We start from the raw sequence: 12789 nt of genomic DNA, 5'->3' as shown, positions 1-12789 counted from the left end.
GTGTCTCTGTGTCTCTCATGAACAAATAAATAAAATCTTAAAAACAAAACAAAACCACAGTGTACTTTTTATAACCTAATTCTGAAAGCAATATTCCATCACCTATACTGTGTTCTACTGGTCATACAGACCAACCCTAGTACAATGTAGGAAGCAGACCCATACAGGTATAAATATCAGGAGACAGAGATTGTTGGGGGGACATTAAAAGGGTATAAATAAGAAAAAGACTATCAGGCATTGTTAAAGCAAGGTGATGAACATACAGTTTCCTTATACTATTGTCTCCTTTTGTATACATCTGAAATTCCCCATAATAAAAGTTAAACTAACAAAAAACTTTAAAAGTTACTGGCACAGAGATGGAGTAAGATGGTATAAAAAGGCTACTCAGTGACAGTAGTGACTTTGTGACACCTTCTTAAGTGGCCCATTCCCACAGAGACCAAATGGTTGGCAAGGAATGTGTGTTAGCAGGTTGTGTAAAGTGAGACTTTTAAATCTAGGTGGTCCTCATCAAGCCCGAAATTCAGCGTACAAGCATGTGTATCACATCATTTGAACACTGTTCCAAACATAAATGCTTAATAAGATGCATTAAGAACAGTAATGTACACAGGGGAATTATTGCAGTTACAAAAACACTCTACCAGGAACAGTAACAATCAAGGCTTTTTTAGCAAAGACACCATTAAAATTTCAACTGCAGGCTTCTCTGAAGAGTGTAGCTTTCTTTAGTAATTCTTACATTGTTCAGTAGAGTTAACCGCTTGGGAAAACCCAAGATTACAACGAAGCTTCTTTTGACTGACCACCACTCAAACAACCTGCTGTATGAACACTGATACTCTCTATCCCCCACAATATTTAACTGTTATATGCACAATATTAAATGGTTACCTTTTAGGACTCATTCACAGCTGTGCCATGTAGTAAACTATAATTGCTTTTGTTTTCTCTGAACTTTGCCAAGTTTTCCCTGGAATTATGTTTTCCTTGCTATGATTTCCTGTGCACTTATTAATTGCATTCCAAACTCCCCATCATCTAAACCTCCTCCAGAGGCATTCAGCTATACCATCATCCACCTTGTTGAAGTCTCTCCTGGTGTGCGTGTCCTGACCTGCTTCTGTCTGGATGGTTGCCTCTCAGCCTAACAACTCTGATCCAGCGCCCTCCCTTCACCATCCTCAAGGGATTCCCACCACATTCATTTTATGGCAAATCTCCTGTCTTCCATATCCTGCATCCATCTTTTCCTGAGTCTGGGTCCTCATTTGGTGGAGCATAATCCCCAGTAATTCCCCAAGAAAGAATGTGTGGCAATTCAGTGTTATGAGACTTTGCATTTCCAAAAATGTGTTTTTAACCTATGCTTTCGAATACAAATTTGGACAGATACAGAATTCTAGGTTGGAAAAATGTTTTCCTCTGGAATTTTTTTGCTCCTTTGCTTCCAAGGTTGTGGCTGAGTTGCACTGGGTTTTGTCCTTTTCTTTCTTGCTTGCTTTTTAAACTCCCAACACTCTTTCGTTCTCCTAGTGTATCCTTCGAATAGTACCTACCTATTCTTGTTTTATGGTTGTAATAGATTTTATTTCACTGAGATTATTAATTATTTCTTTTTAAAGTTTTCTTCTCCCTGAATAATTTTGTGTCCTCCAGGTTGCATTTTTCTCTTTTAGGAACTGTATTTTCCATGTTTGAAGGTTTCTTGTCATTGTCTAGTACTCCTCAGTTACACATTTGTTATAAAAAGAAAGGGAACCAAAAAGCTATTAGCTCAGAGTGATGATTACTGTGAGGTTTTTTCCCCCCTCTATATCTAGTCCTACTCTGTCAAGAATGATACTCTAATCTCTTGCCTGGAAAAGGATGGCCTGGTTGCTGGCATGAATGGGAACCACAGAAGTCAAGGTGGCTAGGGTCTCAGGAGCCAAATGTGTATGTTCACTTGTTCCATGAGCTTTGTGTGTAGCACCTTTGCTTTTAACAGGGTCTGCTGTTCTCTAGCCAATACCTTGTTACCTTCTTCTCATGGAGCAACTGGGCCTCTAACAATGGTAGTGGAGTGTACAATGATGATGATTGGTACAATCATCCTGAAAACTTTTGGCAGCACTTACTAATACTGTATAAATGTATAATCTATTCCTTTCCCCTATATATACCAAATAGAAACAAGAGCCAAAGTCCTCCAGAAGACATGCACAAGAATGTCACAACTCCTTTATTCGTAATAGTTAAAATGAGGAAACAACCCAAATGTCTATCAATGTGTAAATATATTATGGAATATTCATTCATATAACACATATATCTTGATTTGGATAATTAGCTATATATGTATATGTAAAAATTCAGTAATCTGTACACCTATGACTGTACACATTACTATTTTAAGTTACAAACATCTTAAAAGGATCTTTTTTTAAAAAGCTAATTCTAGAACTGTTTGGTAAGTTTGAAATCCCCTACTAATCTATTAAGATAAATCATTATTTTCCAAAGCCTAAAATTTATAGCCTAATGATCAATAGTATTTTTTATCAGTATTTAATTAAGTGGGGTAAGTAGTAACTCAGTGATATACCATTCACTTTAAGAACAATTAACACTGAAGTATAATTTATTGGGAATTCAGAACACACTTTTCATTCAAATTCAATGCTATCAGGACCACACTAGGTACTTACCCTTCTAACCTGACATCTGGTAAAGATCTGTTGAGTGCAATCATCTCACTTGCCATTAAATTGAACTGATTGATTTTAAACATCTCTTTCATCTTTTCTTGATCCTCTTTAGGAATGACAACTGGTTTCCCCATTTCTCCAGGACCTTCATGAGGCTTTTGTACTGGCTCTAGAACTAAGAATACGGAGGAAACTCAACATTAATTTTATAGCAATTGATAACTCTTTCTGTTTAATAACATTTGAGTTTAAATTGTGCCTTGACAACCAGAGCCATTTCTGACCCCATTGTCTCCTAGTCTGTAAAAACCTCCTAGCGGCTACCCTGTCCTTTTTCACACCAGTGTCCTCACTCAAGACCTCCTCACCCTACACTACTTACCTGAATCATGCACAACCTTGGCATTTCCATCTCAAATATCATTACCACATTGACCTCTTTAAAGCATGATTTTAATTGTGGTATTCCCGTGATCTCCTAGAGTCTAACTCTTTAATATGAAATTTAACCTAACTTTCCAAACATACTACCTGCTCAGCCCTCACAGATATGCCCCTCCCTACCCCCACTCTAGTGTTTAATCCTTCAATCAAATAGCAACTCACTACTTTCCTTTATACGTGTCTCATGTTTTCCTGCATTGGTGCAGGAAAACTTTTGCTCACAGAAGTCCTCTCCCATGGACCTCCTCAGTCCTATTTCTGCAATACCACCAAACACCTACGTGTCTTTTAAGGCCAGCTAAAACAGCTTCTCTTGACTGCAGCTTTTCCAAATCCCTCTGTGGTGATCATCTACTACTCTTGACTGCCACTTCACTTTATCTAGGGCTCTTACAATCCTAATCAATCGCTATCTCCTATAATGACTGCTAACCTGCCTTGTGGGTCCCCCACTAGATTATGATCTCTTTTTAGTTCAGGTTTGATTCATTTGTGTACCTTTTGTGGAGTCCAGCAAAATGTCTTAAAGGAGTTTTATAATTATGTACTGAATTAATGTGTCAGCAAAAATACTATTCAAAATAAGTCAAAATGAAATCCTAGAATTGATAATAAACATTATAATAAACTTTAAACAAGGTGGAGCATCATGAAAGTTAATTCTAATCCAAAGTAATGTCATCTATTGATGTATATATAAATAAAGTAAGTAATCTTCAGGGACACGTGGGTTGCTCAGTCAGTTAAGCATCTCCTTTCAGCTCAGGTTATGATCTTAGGGTCCTGGTACTGAGCCCCACGCTGGACTCCCTATTCAGCGGGGAGTCTGCTTCTCCATTTCCCTTTGCCCTTAAACCTCTCATGCACGCGTGCACTCTCTCACACAAATAAACAAAAATCTTTAAAAAAATTTTTAACTTAAAAAGAGTAATATTCAGCAATTTCCAAATATTGTTTCTTGTTTTACACTTTTGAGATGTTAAAAAGTGTTCCAAGAAAAAGAAGTTCTCAGGTAGATTAAACTTGCAAAAAGCATGTTAAACTTCTAAAAGGCATGGGTAGAGAATGAGGTGAGGGCAATAATGAGATAAAAACACCTGTTTTGTACATTACTTATTTTTAAAGCTGAAATTTTTATTCTCCCATTGTTTATTTTTTTAGGCACCTCCAAAGAGTCTCTGCACAAAAACAACAAGTCAGTAGACAAACCATCACTCTTCAGCCAGGCTTCATCTGCCCAAGAATAGCACTAGTGGGTAAAGCTAACTTATAAAATGGTTGTTTCAGATGGTGGTACAAAACAACCTACAAACTCCAAGGCTATAGAATATGAAATTATTGTGTCTTCAACAACTATATCTAGACTATAAAAACCTATCTTAGACAACCATTAAGAAAATGGTTTAAAATAATTTTGTGCTGGTTCTCAGAATGAACTGTGATTTTAGGAGGGCATTAAAATATTAGGAAATAACTTTAAAATTATTGAACACTCACGTAAAACCATTTTTAGAAATAAATCCTGCCTAATGTTTGCCAACTAAGTTTTTTTTTTTTTTAGAGCTTTTATTTGTTTATTTGAGGTGGGGTACAGGGGAGGAGCAAAGGGAGGGGAAGAAGCAGACTCCCTACTGAACATGGAGCCTGCTTAAAATTCTTTCTCCCTCTGCCTACTCTTCCATCATGCACACATGTGCTCTCTCCCTCTTTCAACCCCCCCCCCAAAAAGAAAGAAAAACACACCAAAATTATGTAACAAAACTCACTGATAACCCTAAGCTACCTCAAATCCTTCTCAGTTTCAATCCTTGCTGCAATTTTATGTTCAATTTATTTGTAATGTGTTTAGTATATAAAACTCTATAAAGGGGCACGTGGGTGGCTCAGTAGTTGAGCATCTGCCTTCAGCTCAGGTCATGATCCTGGGTTCTGGGATGGAGTCCCCCATCCGGGCTCCCCTTGGGGAGCCTGCTTCTCCCTCTGCCTATATCTCTGCCTCTCTGTGTCTCTCATGAATAAATAAATAAAATTTATTTAAAAAACAACAAACAACTCTATAAACATGCAAAAAATTATAATATTTTCCAAAAGCCTTTACTATTTTTAAGTTTTTAATCATCAAAAGGCTTCCTGAAGTTTAACAACTGAAATAATTCTAGCATACACATATGAAAATTTGAATCATCAACATTTTAAGGATCTGAAAATTGAGTATAGTTCTGGCATAAAAGATCAATTCTTATTTGAACTGCATCTGTAAAAATACGGAATATTCTATACAAAATCCAAACCCACAAATTGAAGGAATGAAGTTATTTGGAAGGCAGAAGGGCAACAAAAATATTCCCATGACACAACCCCCACTATCCCAGTTTTTCAAGGGGAGCCCCATCTAATAGCAAGAGAAGAATATTGCTATTCTTAGATAGCCTCAGGTATAAAATGCAAGTATAAAACTATGAGACAGAACTGCTCAGAAAAACATAACAAACTAAAACCACCAACACCTCTGTAACCACATAGACTGGCCTGGCCCACTATTACCTGAAATAGGCAAGTAACAAGCAAATCCTAGAAAATGGATTATCAATGATAATCTTGTAAGAGATTCAGCATTATGGTAAGGATAATCAATCCATTCTGCTTAAAAATAGGACCCCTTTATTCACAGTATAAAGATAAGAATTTGATAAATTTCACCAAGCAGGTACTGGAAAACAGTTAAAAGAATGTTCAGAAAGGATATCTTTATAATACTGAAACAGTATTTTGGAGTCTTATCTGTTTGTTTGTTTGTTTGTTTGCTTTTTTGCCTTTTGCTTTTGTTTTGGTTTTCCAAATACCATAAAAACCGAAGAGCCCGGAGACTTCATGTGTACTATCAAGAAACCTACACTCTTCTGGTCCCTGTGTGTCCCAGCTTATCCACTAAGAATATCCATGTCCCTGGTGTCCTCAGCCATCTGTCCTCTCCCAGTCGCTTCATGGTGCATTCCTCAGGGGCACCGCTGCAAGCCCTCACCAGACCTGAGCTGAGAAGGTGCTTACTTCAGGGCTCTGAGACTTCAGAGCTGTGCCACTCTGGACAGACAGCTCCCAGCTCCTATTGCACCAAAACCTCACAGGGAGCAGATTTTTCAAGGTGTTCTTTCTGAGCATTAGCTGCCCCCTTCCTCACCATTTTCCCCTTCTTTCCCATCAACTCCTTAACCCCGCTGTTTCAAAGCCCCATCTGGAACTGCCAGCCCCCTACTCCCTCTCCCTTCATACTGCCATCTCACCTTTGGGCTTACTGCTCTGCTCAGTCCTTCTCTCGCACCTCCCTCCTTCTCAGTCGTCCCACCGAACACCCAGATCCCCACCCCACTATAAAAGCCTTTTCATGGTCTTTTTCCACAACACACAGGCCCCTTCCACCAGACTTAACTCAAACCTGCCCTCCTGGGAGCCTGCTAACATCACAAACCTCTTCTGGGAGAATGGGTCATTCTTTCTCAAGACGTCCTGATAAGGGCTCACAGCTCTGTACTGCTACTCTCGGACCACTGCTCCTTTACATAGTACTTCCGTACTTTGTATAAAGGCTACTTCTTGTCTTTGATGTTCATGCCACAGTGGCTTTCAGAACTGTATTAACCTTGGCAATTTCTTCAAGTACAATCCTTTTCTTATGGCTTTGATACGACACTGTCTTACCTGCTAAGAATTTGCTCTTTCGGGTTATTACATTTGTCCTTTATATTTTAAACCTCCGCCTCGAGGTACATAAAAACACATGCACACGTACAACTTTGCCTCCATTCCTTTAACTGGTGCACTACCCCTTTTCTTATTTTGTTGTTGTTGTTTCTTTTCGTTAAGATTTTATTTTTAAGTAATCTCTACCCAACGTGGGCCTCAAACTCACAACCATGAGATCAAGAGTTACATGCTCCACTGACTTGAGCCAGCCAGGTGCCCCATGCACCACCATCTCTTTTCCCCTGTGTTGAAGCTTCCTAAAAGAATAAGCTACATATCGCAACTCCTTCATGAGTACATCAAATCCACTGGCACTGAAATGGCACCTGCCACGGTCAGAAGAAACCCCGTTTCCAAACATACAGAAACACCTTATCTTTACCTGAGGTAAAATCTCTGACAAACAATACTCCTGAATTTTTGTGACTGCCCTCTCTCTGGCGTCTCCTCCCACCTGACTTCCTGAGAAGCCTCTCTTCCTTACTGACCTCCAAGATGCTCTCCAACATTGGATCTGTCTAAATCTATGCGTGCTCCTGGTACAGCCTTCAGCACAGACACGGCTTACACTACCACCTACATTCTGCACCATGACCACTGTTTTCTGCAGAACATCTCTACCAGCACTTCCAAGTCAAATACTCCCAGCCAAGCTCATCTTTTCACCATCTGTCAAAGCTGCTCCACCTCTGGGGGACTTCTTTCTATCTCAACTCATCAAACAGGGAAACCTGAGAGGTATCTTAAACTCTTCTTCTATTATCACCTACATTTAGTGGCTCTTCATGTTATGTAAATTCCACTGTTTACATACTTCAGTATCATTCTACTGTAGGCCCCAAGAATTTCTCTAAACTCTCACAACAGCCTCACAGCTAGTCTCTGCTGCTCCTTCTCTTCCAGTACTTCAACCACAGGACCACCAAAAGCTTTCCTCTGAAAGTCTGGTTCTCATCAGGTTACCTTTTCCCAGTCTGGTTCTCATCAGGTTACCTTCTCCCAGTCCGGTTCTCAACAGGTTACCTTCTCCCTTGTTTACAAGCCTTCAATGGCATGCCACTGCCTATAAAGAAATCCAAAACTCTTAGCATGCCGTAAAAGGCCTTCCTGACGTGGCCTCTGCTAACCTCCCAAGTTTCATCCGTGCTCTTGCCTCACATTCTCTCTCCATCGACTCTATTCTCTCACTTGTTCATCTCGCACATGCTTCTTTCTCTTGCTTATTCATCAAACCTAACAAACACCTGTTCACCTCGATACTCCTCAACATGAGTATTCTTTACTTATTGCACCCTCTCACACACGTGTTCCTTCCTTTCTGCTCGTATGCACATCTCTAGAATGCTATTTATTCTATCAGGTTTTTACTATTATTTTTTCTCTCCTATTGGACTGTGAATTCCCCAAAAGGAGGCATTTTGTCTTATTTTTTTTTCTTGTTGAGCTGTGTAGCACTTAATACACTGCCCAGCATTATGAGAGCTTTAAAAACCTTCACCAATGGGGCACCTGGGCTGCTCAGTTGGTTGAGCGTCCAACTCCTGATTTCAGCTTGGGTCGAGATCTTGGGGTAGTGGGATTGAGCCCCATGTCAGGCTCTGCGCTCAGCAGTGAGTCGACTTCCCTCCCTCCCTCCCTCTGTCCCCTTCCTGCTCACACTCTCTCTCTAAAATAAATAAGTCTTTAGGGAAAAAAAACCAAAACATTCACCAAGTGGATCTTCTTTCTTTCATGTCTTTGCATTTCAAACAGAACACCATGAGCTCCCACTATAAATGGCAATGAATTAAAGTGGGGTGGGGGGGCAGATAAGCTAATCTGTTCTATTTGGGAAAAGAGTATCTGAGTCACTGGTAGACAGCAATACCTGTTCTTTGAGTTAAATGTAGACAGAGTTGTGTTCTAACAATAGTTAAGGAGGCAGTATTTTGTCATCTAGAAAAGTTACTAAGCAGCAGAGTCACAGAGTAAAGCAGGAAAATCAGCAAATTAAGAGGCTCACTTTGAATTAAAGTATATTTTATTAAAACTTAAAGGGAAGGCACCTGAGTGGCTCAGTGGTTAAACATCTGCCTTCAGCTCAGGTCATAATCCCAAGGTCCTGGGATCGAGACCCACATCAGGGTCCCTGCTCAGTGGGGAGTCTGTTTCTCCCTCTCCCTTCACCTGTCCTCTCTGCTCATGCTCACCCCCTCAAATAAATAAATAAAACCTTAAAAAATAATAATAAATAAAAATACTTTAAAAATAGAAAGCAACACTTGTTTGTTGGTTTGAACACAAAATGTTCAAAATTGAATTTTCCAGGTATCCACTGCCAAAAATGTTAGTACTTCCAACCCAGGTCCTTCATATTTGTGTTTCCTTTCTTTTTCATACCAAAACTGCAATCTCACTGTGGCCTCTATTATATGGCCACATCTTTGCAAAAGCCCTCCCTAAAATGCTAACTGGAGCGATCTATAGCATTAACCAAAAGAACTCTCCAGATTACATCCATCTAGAATGATTTCCCTCATAACTGAGATGGGAGGTCAGGAAAAAAAAAACCTCTTTTTGATACCTGATATTGCAATTTTAACACTTAACATTTATTGCATTAATGCCATACAATTTTGTTGGTTCCAACTATTTTTATTAGTTTAACAATAGTTAATATTAGTTTCCCCACATTACCTAGTAACACAACCTCCAGAAAATAACTACATGTAACACTGAACATAAATATTGAATTTTGCAATTCTATACATGATGATACTTTGATATTTTAACTGTTGGGAGAACCCATTGGAAAACTGTTAGTAATATGATCATATTTAGGAAGTCAGGATTACTACTAATCTAAAAATAAATAAAATTTTATAGTATCCAAATTAGTGAACAAACAAGTAACATACTAAAACAGATGCTGTTTTTTTTTTTTTTAAGATTTTTTTTTATTTATTCATGAAAGACACAGAGAGAGGCAGAGACACAGGCAGAGGGAGAAACAGGCTCCATGCAGGGAGCCTGATGTGGGACTTGATCCCAGGACTCCAGGATCACGCCTTGGGCTGAAGGTGGCGCTAAACCACTGAGCCACCCAGGCTGCCCTAAAACAGATGTATTATTATAAAATATTACTCACCATCCCCAGCAGGAAGTCCTCGCTCCTTTTTTTCATCACATTTGTTGCATTCACTGAAGTAAAGCAGCAGGAACATATCCAATAGTACCCAAATCAAGGAGGTGGCTAAGACCACCTTGCAATATGCAAATTTTCTCATGGCACTTTAAGTCAAATGCAAAATTTTAAAATATATATATATAAATATACAAAGATCATGAAAATTATTCCTGGAATCCAGTTTCATCAGAAATCACGTTCATAACCTATAGAGACAAAAAGAAAAAAGATTAACTTAAAATATCAGAACCTTAAAAATTAACTATGATTAATTTAACATGCACATGAAATTTTACTATTCAGAATAAGTTTAAAAATCAGACTTTTAAAAATACTTGTAAAATACATAAAAATAAATAGTATCAAGAATGTACAAATAACTCCTACAAATCAACATACAACAATCCAACAGAAAAATGGGTAAAGGATATAAACAAGCACTGTGCAGAAAAGAAACCTGAATAGCCAATAAATGTGGAAAAACACTCAAGTATAATTAGGAAAATGCAAATGAAAACAATAGTGAGCTACTATCTCATATCCATCAAACACACATGGCTTAACTTCTATTCAACTGCTCTATTAAATGCTAAGCCACTAATTGTCACAAGAGTTTAAGAAACCAGAGATTCTCAGTCCATTTTGACCACTCATTCGGTTTCCAGGTCCCAAGGAGCAATAGGAGTTCTCCTGGTATTGTGCTACAGCAGTTTATTGGGCTAATTCTTATCTCTCTTCCACTGAATCCCATTCTAAAAACACTGCAGTCACCAGCCATTCATAAACACTCCAAGAAAGTATAACGGGGAAGAAAAAGAGTATGATAAGATCTGAGACCTAATCCTGGCTCGGACAGTAATTTCAGACTTCCCTGATCTTTAATTTCTATTCCCCCACCCTTGTCCCTCAATCTCTGAAAATACCATAAGAAAATGACTGGAGGAACTGTCACCATATTTGCAAAGTCACTTGGGATAGTCTGACTAGTAACATTTCTGCGACAGAAGGAGCTCATCTTGGGGGGAGCTCTAGAACACACTGAGGGGCCTCAGAGAGGTCGGGAGTCATTCTGATGAACAGCAGACACTGAAATTCAAAGGCCTAGGTCCCTGCCAATCAGGAAGGAGACAAGCCAAGTGCATTCAGATGAAGTGGATGGAGGAAACACATACTTCGCACATGTGCCTCACAACAAAAGCCAAATGAACAGATGCTCTGAAGGACTGGCCTGATGGGCAACACAGCAGCTTCTAGAAGGACACCTTTACATTCCACAGTGGGCATCAGAGGTATTCACCTAAACAATTCAGGATAGGCCAGAGAGCTTATCTATGAAAAAGAAAGTATTTCTTGCCTTCTTCACAAGGTTGCTAGACAGCAACCTGAAAAGCACCCCAAAAAACCCTAAGCGATACTTACAAAGTATTATCTGTGCTCTGCTCTTTCTGGGACCTTGCTCTCTTGCCTATACTCCTCCTTTCATCAAACCAACATTCCCTGACTGCACAGTGAACAAGGATATATGTTACTGTCATTTTCTTGCCTCAAAATTGTACTTACTAAATATCTGATACCACGTCACGTGTGGTGAGCAACTACTGATGACTATGGCAACTAGGGTGAGGGGAAAATCAGAAACATTATAGTGCACAGTATCATGAAACAATAGTTCTCTCCAGAAAAGCTAGATAAATATAAATTTTGAGCTACTTTACATGAAAAGCTACCTCTTCTGGACACTGGCAAAGTAAACAATGGGACTGCTAGTACAGCATCTGAAATTCAAATTTTATGTTCTCAAAAATCTGCTGATTGTTATTTTTAATGCATTACTTCAATGCAAGTGTCTATTACTTTGTATTCATTCCTATTTAATTTTTCCAAGGCAGAACAATTAGATTCAAAAATTTTAGATCAAATGCAGTGGGTATCTACATGTTTGGGAGAAAAGGAGTATGGAGGAAGTAGGAGGTGTAGGCAGAAAGGAGGATAGATAAAGGAGAGGCAAAAAGTCTTTGAGACCTTGGGTTAGGCAAAGTTTCTGAGAACATAACAAAACAAAAACCACAAATCATAAGATTGATTAACTGGACTCCACAATTAAACCTTCTTCAGGGACGCCTCGGTGGCTCAGCAGTTGAGCGTCTGCCTTTGGCTCATGTTGTGATCCCGGGGTCCAGGACTGGGTCCCGTACTGGGCTCCCTGTGTGTAGCCTGCTTCTCCCTCTGCCTGTGTCTCTGCCCCTCTCTCTCTCTCTCTCTCTCTCTCATAAATAAATAAATAAAATCTTTTTTAAAAAAATCTTCTTCAAAAGACAACTATTAAGAAAATAAAAAACAGGTCACAGACTGGGTGAAAATACAAATTACATATGTGATAAATGACTTGTATCCAGAATATATAAAGAACTCTCAAAATACAATTTAAAAAACCCAATCCAATAAAAGAAGCAAGAGGTTTGAATAGTCTTGTCATCAAAAAAGTAATACAGATGGCAAATGAGCACATGGAAAGATGTTCAACATCATTACCTTTTAGGGAACTGCTATTTGAGACCACAATGAAACACCACTACGTGTCAATCTATATGGCTTTAGGGAAAAAGAAAAATACCAAGTGTGAACTAGGATTTGCCGTAATTGTAACTGTAACATGTTGCCAGTGGAAGTGCAAAATGGGACAGCCTCTTTGGAAAACAAATTTGGTAGTTTCTCCCCACAATAATCTGCAATTTCATTCCT

The 12789-nt window shown here is 38.9% G+C and overlaps 1 protein-coding gene across 2 annotated transcripts in view; it reads right to left on the bottom strand.

The window, feature by feature from the left end:
• GALNT1 (polypeptide N-acetylgalactosaminyltransferase 1) overlaps positions 1–12789 on the bottom strand; it is a 123236-nt gene that overhangs the window by 53524 nt on the left and 56923 nt on the right. For both annotated transcript variants that reach the window (XM_072829291.1, XM_072829290.1), the window contains 2 exons: positions 10009–10253; positions 2697–2871 (listed from right to left, as the gene is read on the bottom strand). In XM_072829291.1, coding sequence (XP_072685392.1) covers positions 2697–2871; positions 10009–10147 — 314 coding nt within the window. In that variant the 5' untranslated portion in view covers positions 10148–10253. The remainder of the gene's footprint in view (positions 1–2696; positions 2872–10008; positions 10254–12789) is intronic.

The sequence above is a fragment of the Canis lupus genome, chromosome 6 (genome assembly GCF_048164855.1).
Source record: "Canis lupus baileyi chromosome 6, mCanLup2.hap1, whole genome shotgun sequence".
Lineage (NCBI taxonomy): Eukaryota > Metazoa > Chordata > Mammalia > Carnivora > Canidae > Canis > Canis lupus.
The sequence above is the reverse complement of the archived record's forward strand: the minus strand, read 5'-3'. Positions and strand labels throughout refer to the sequence as shown.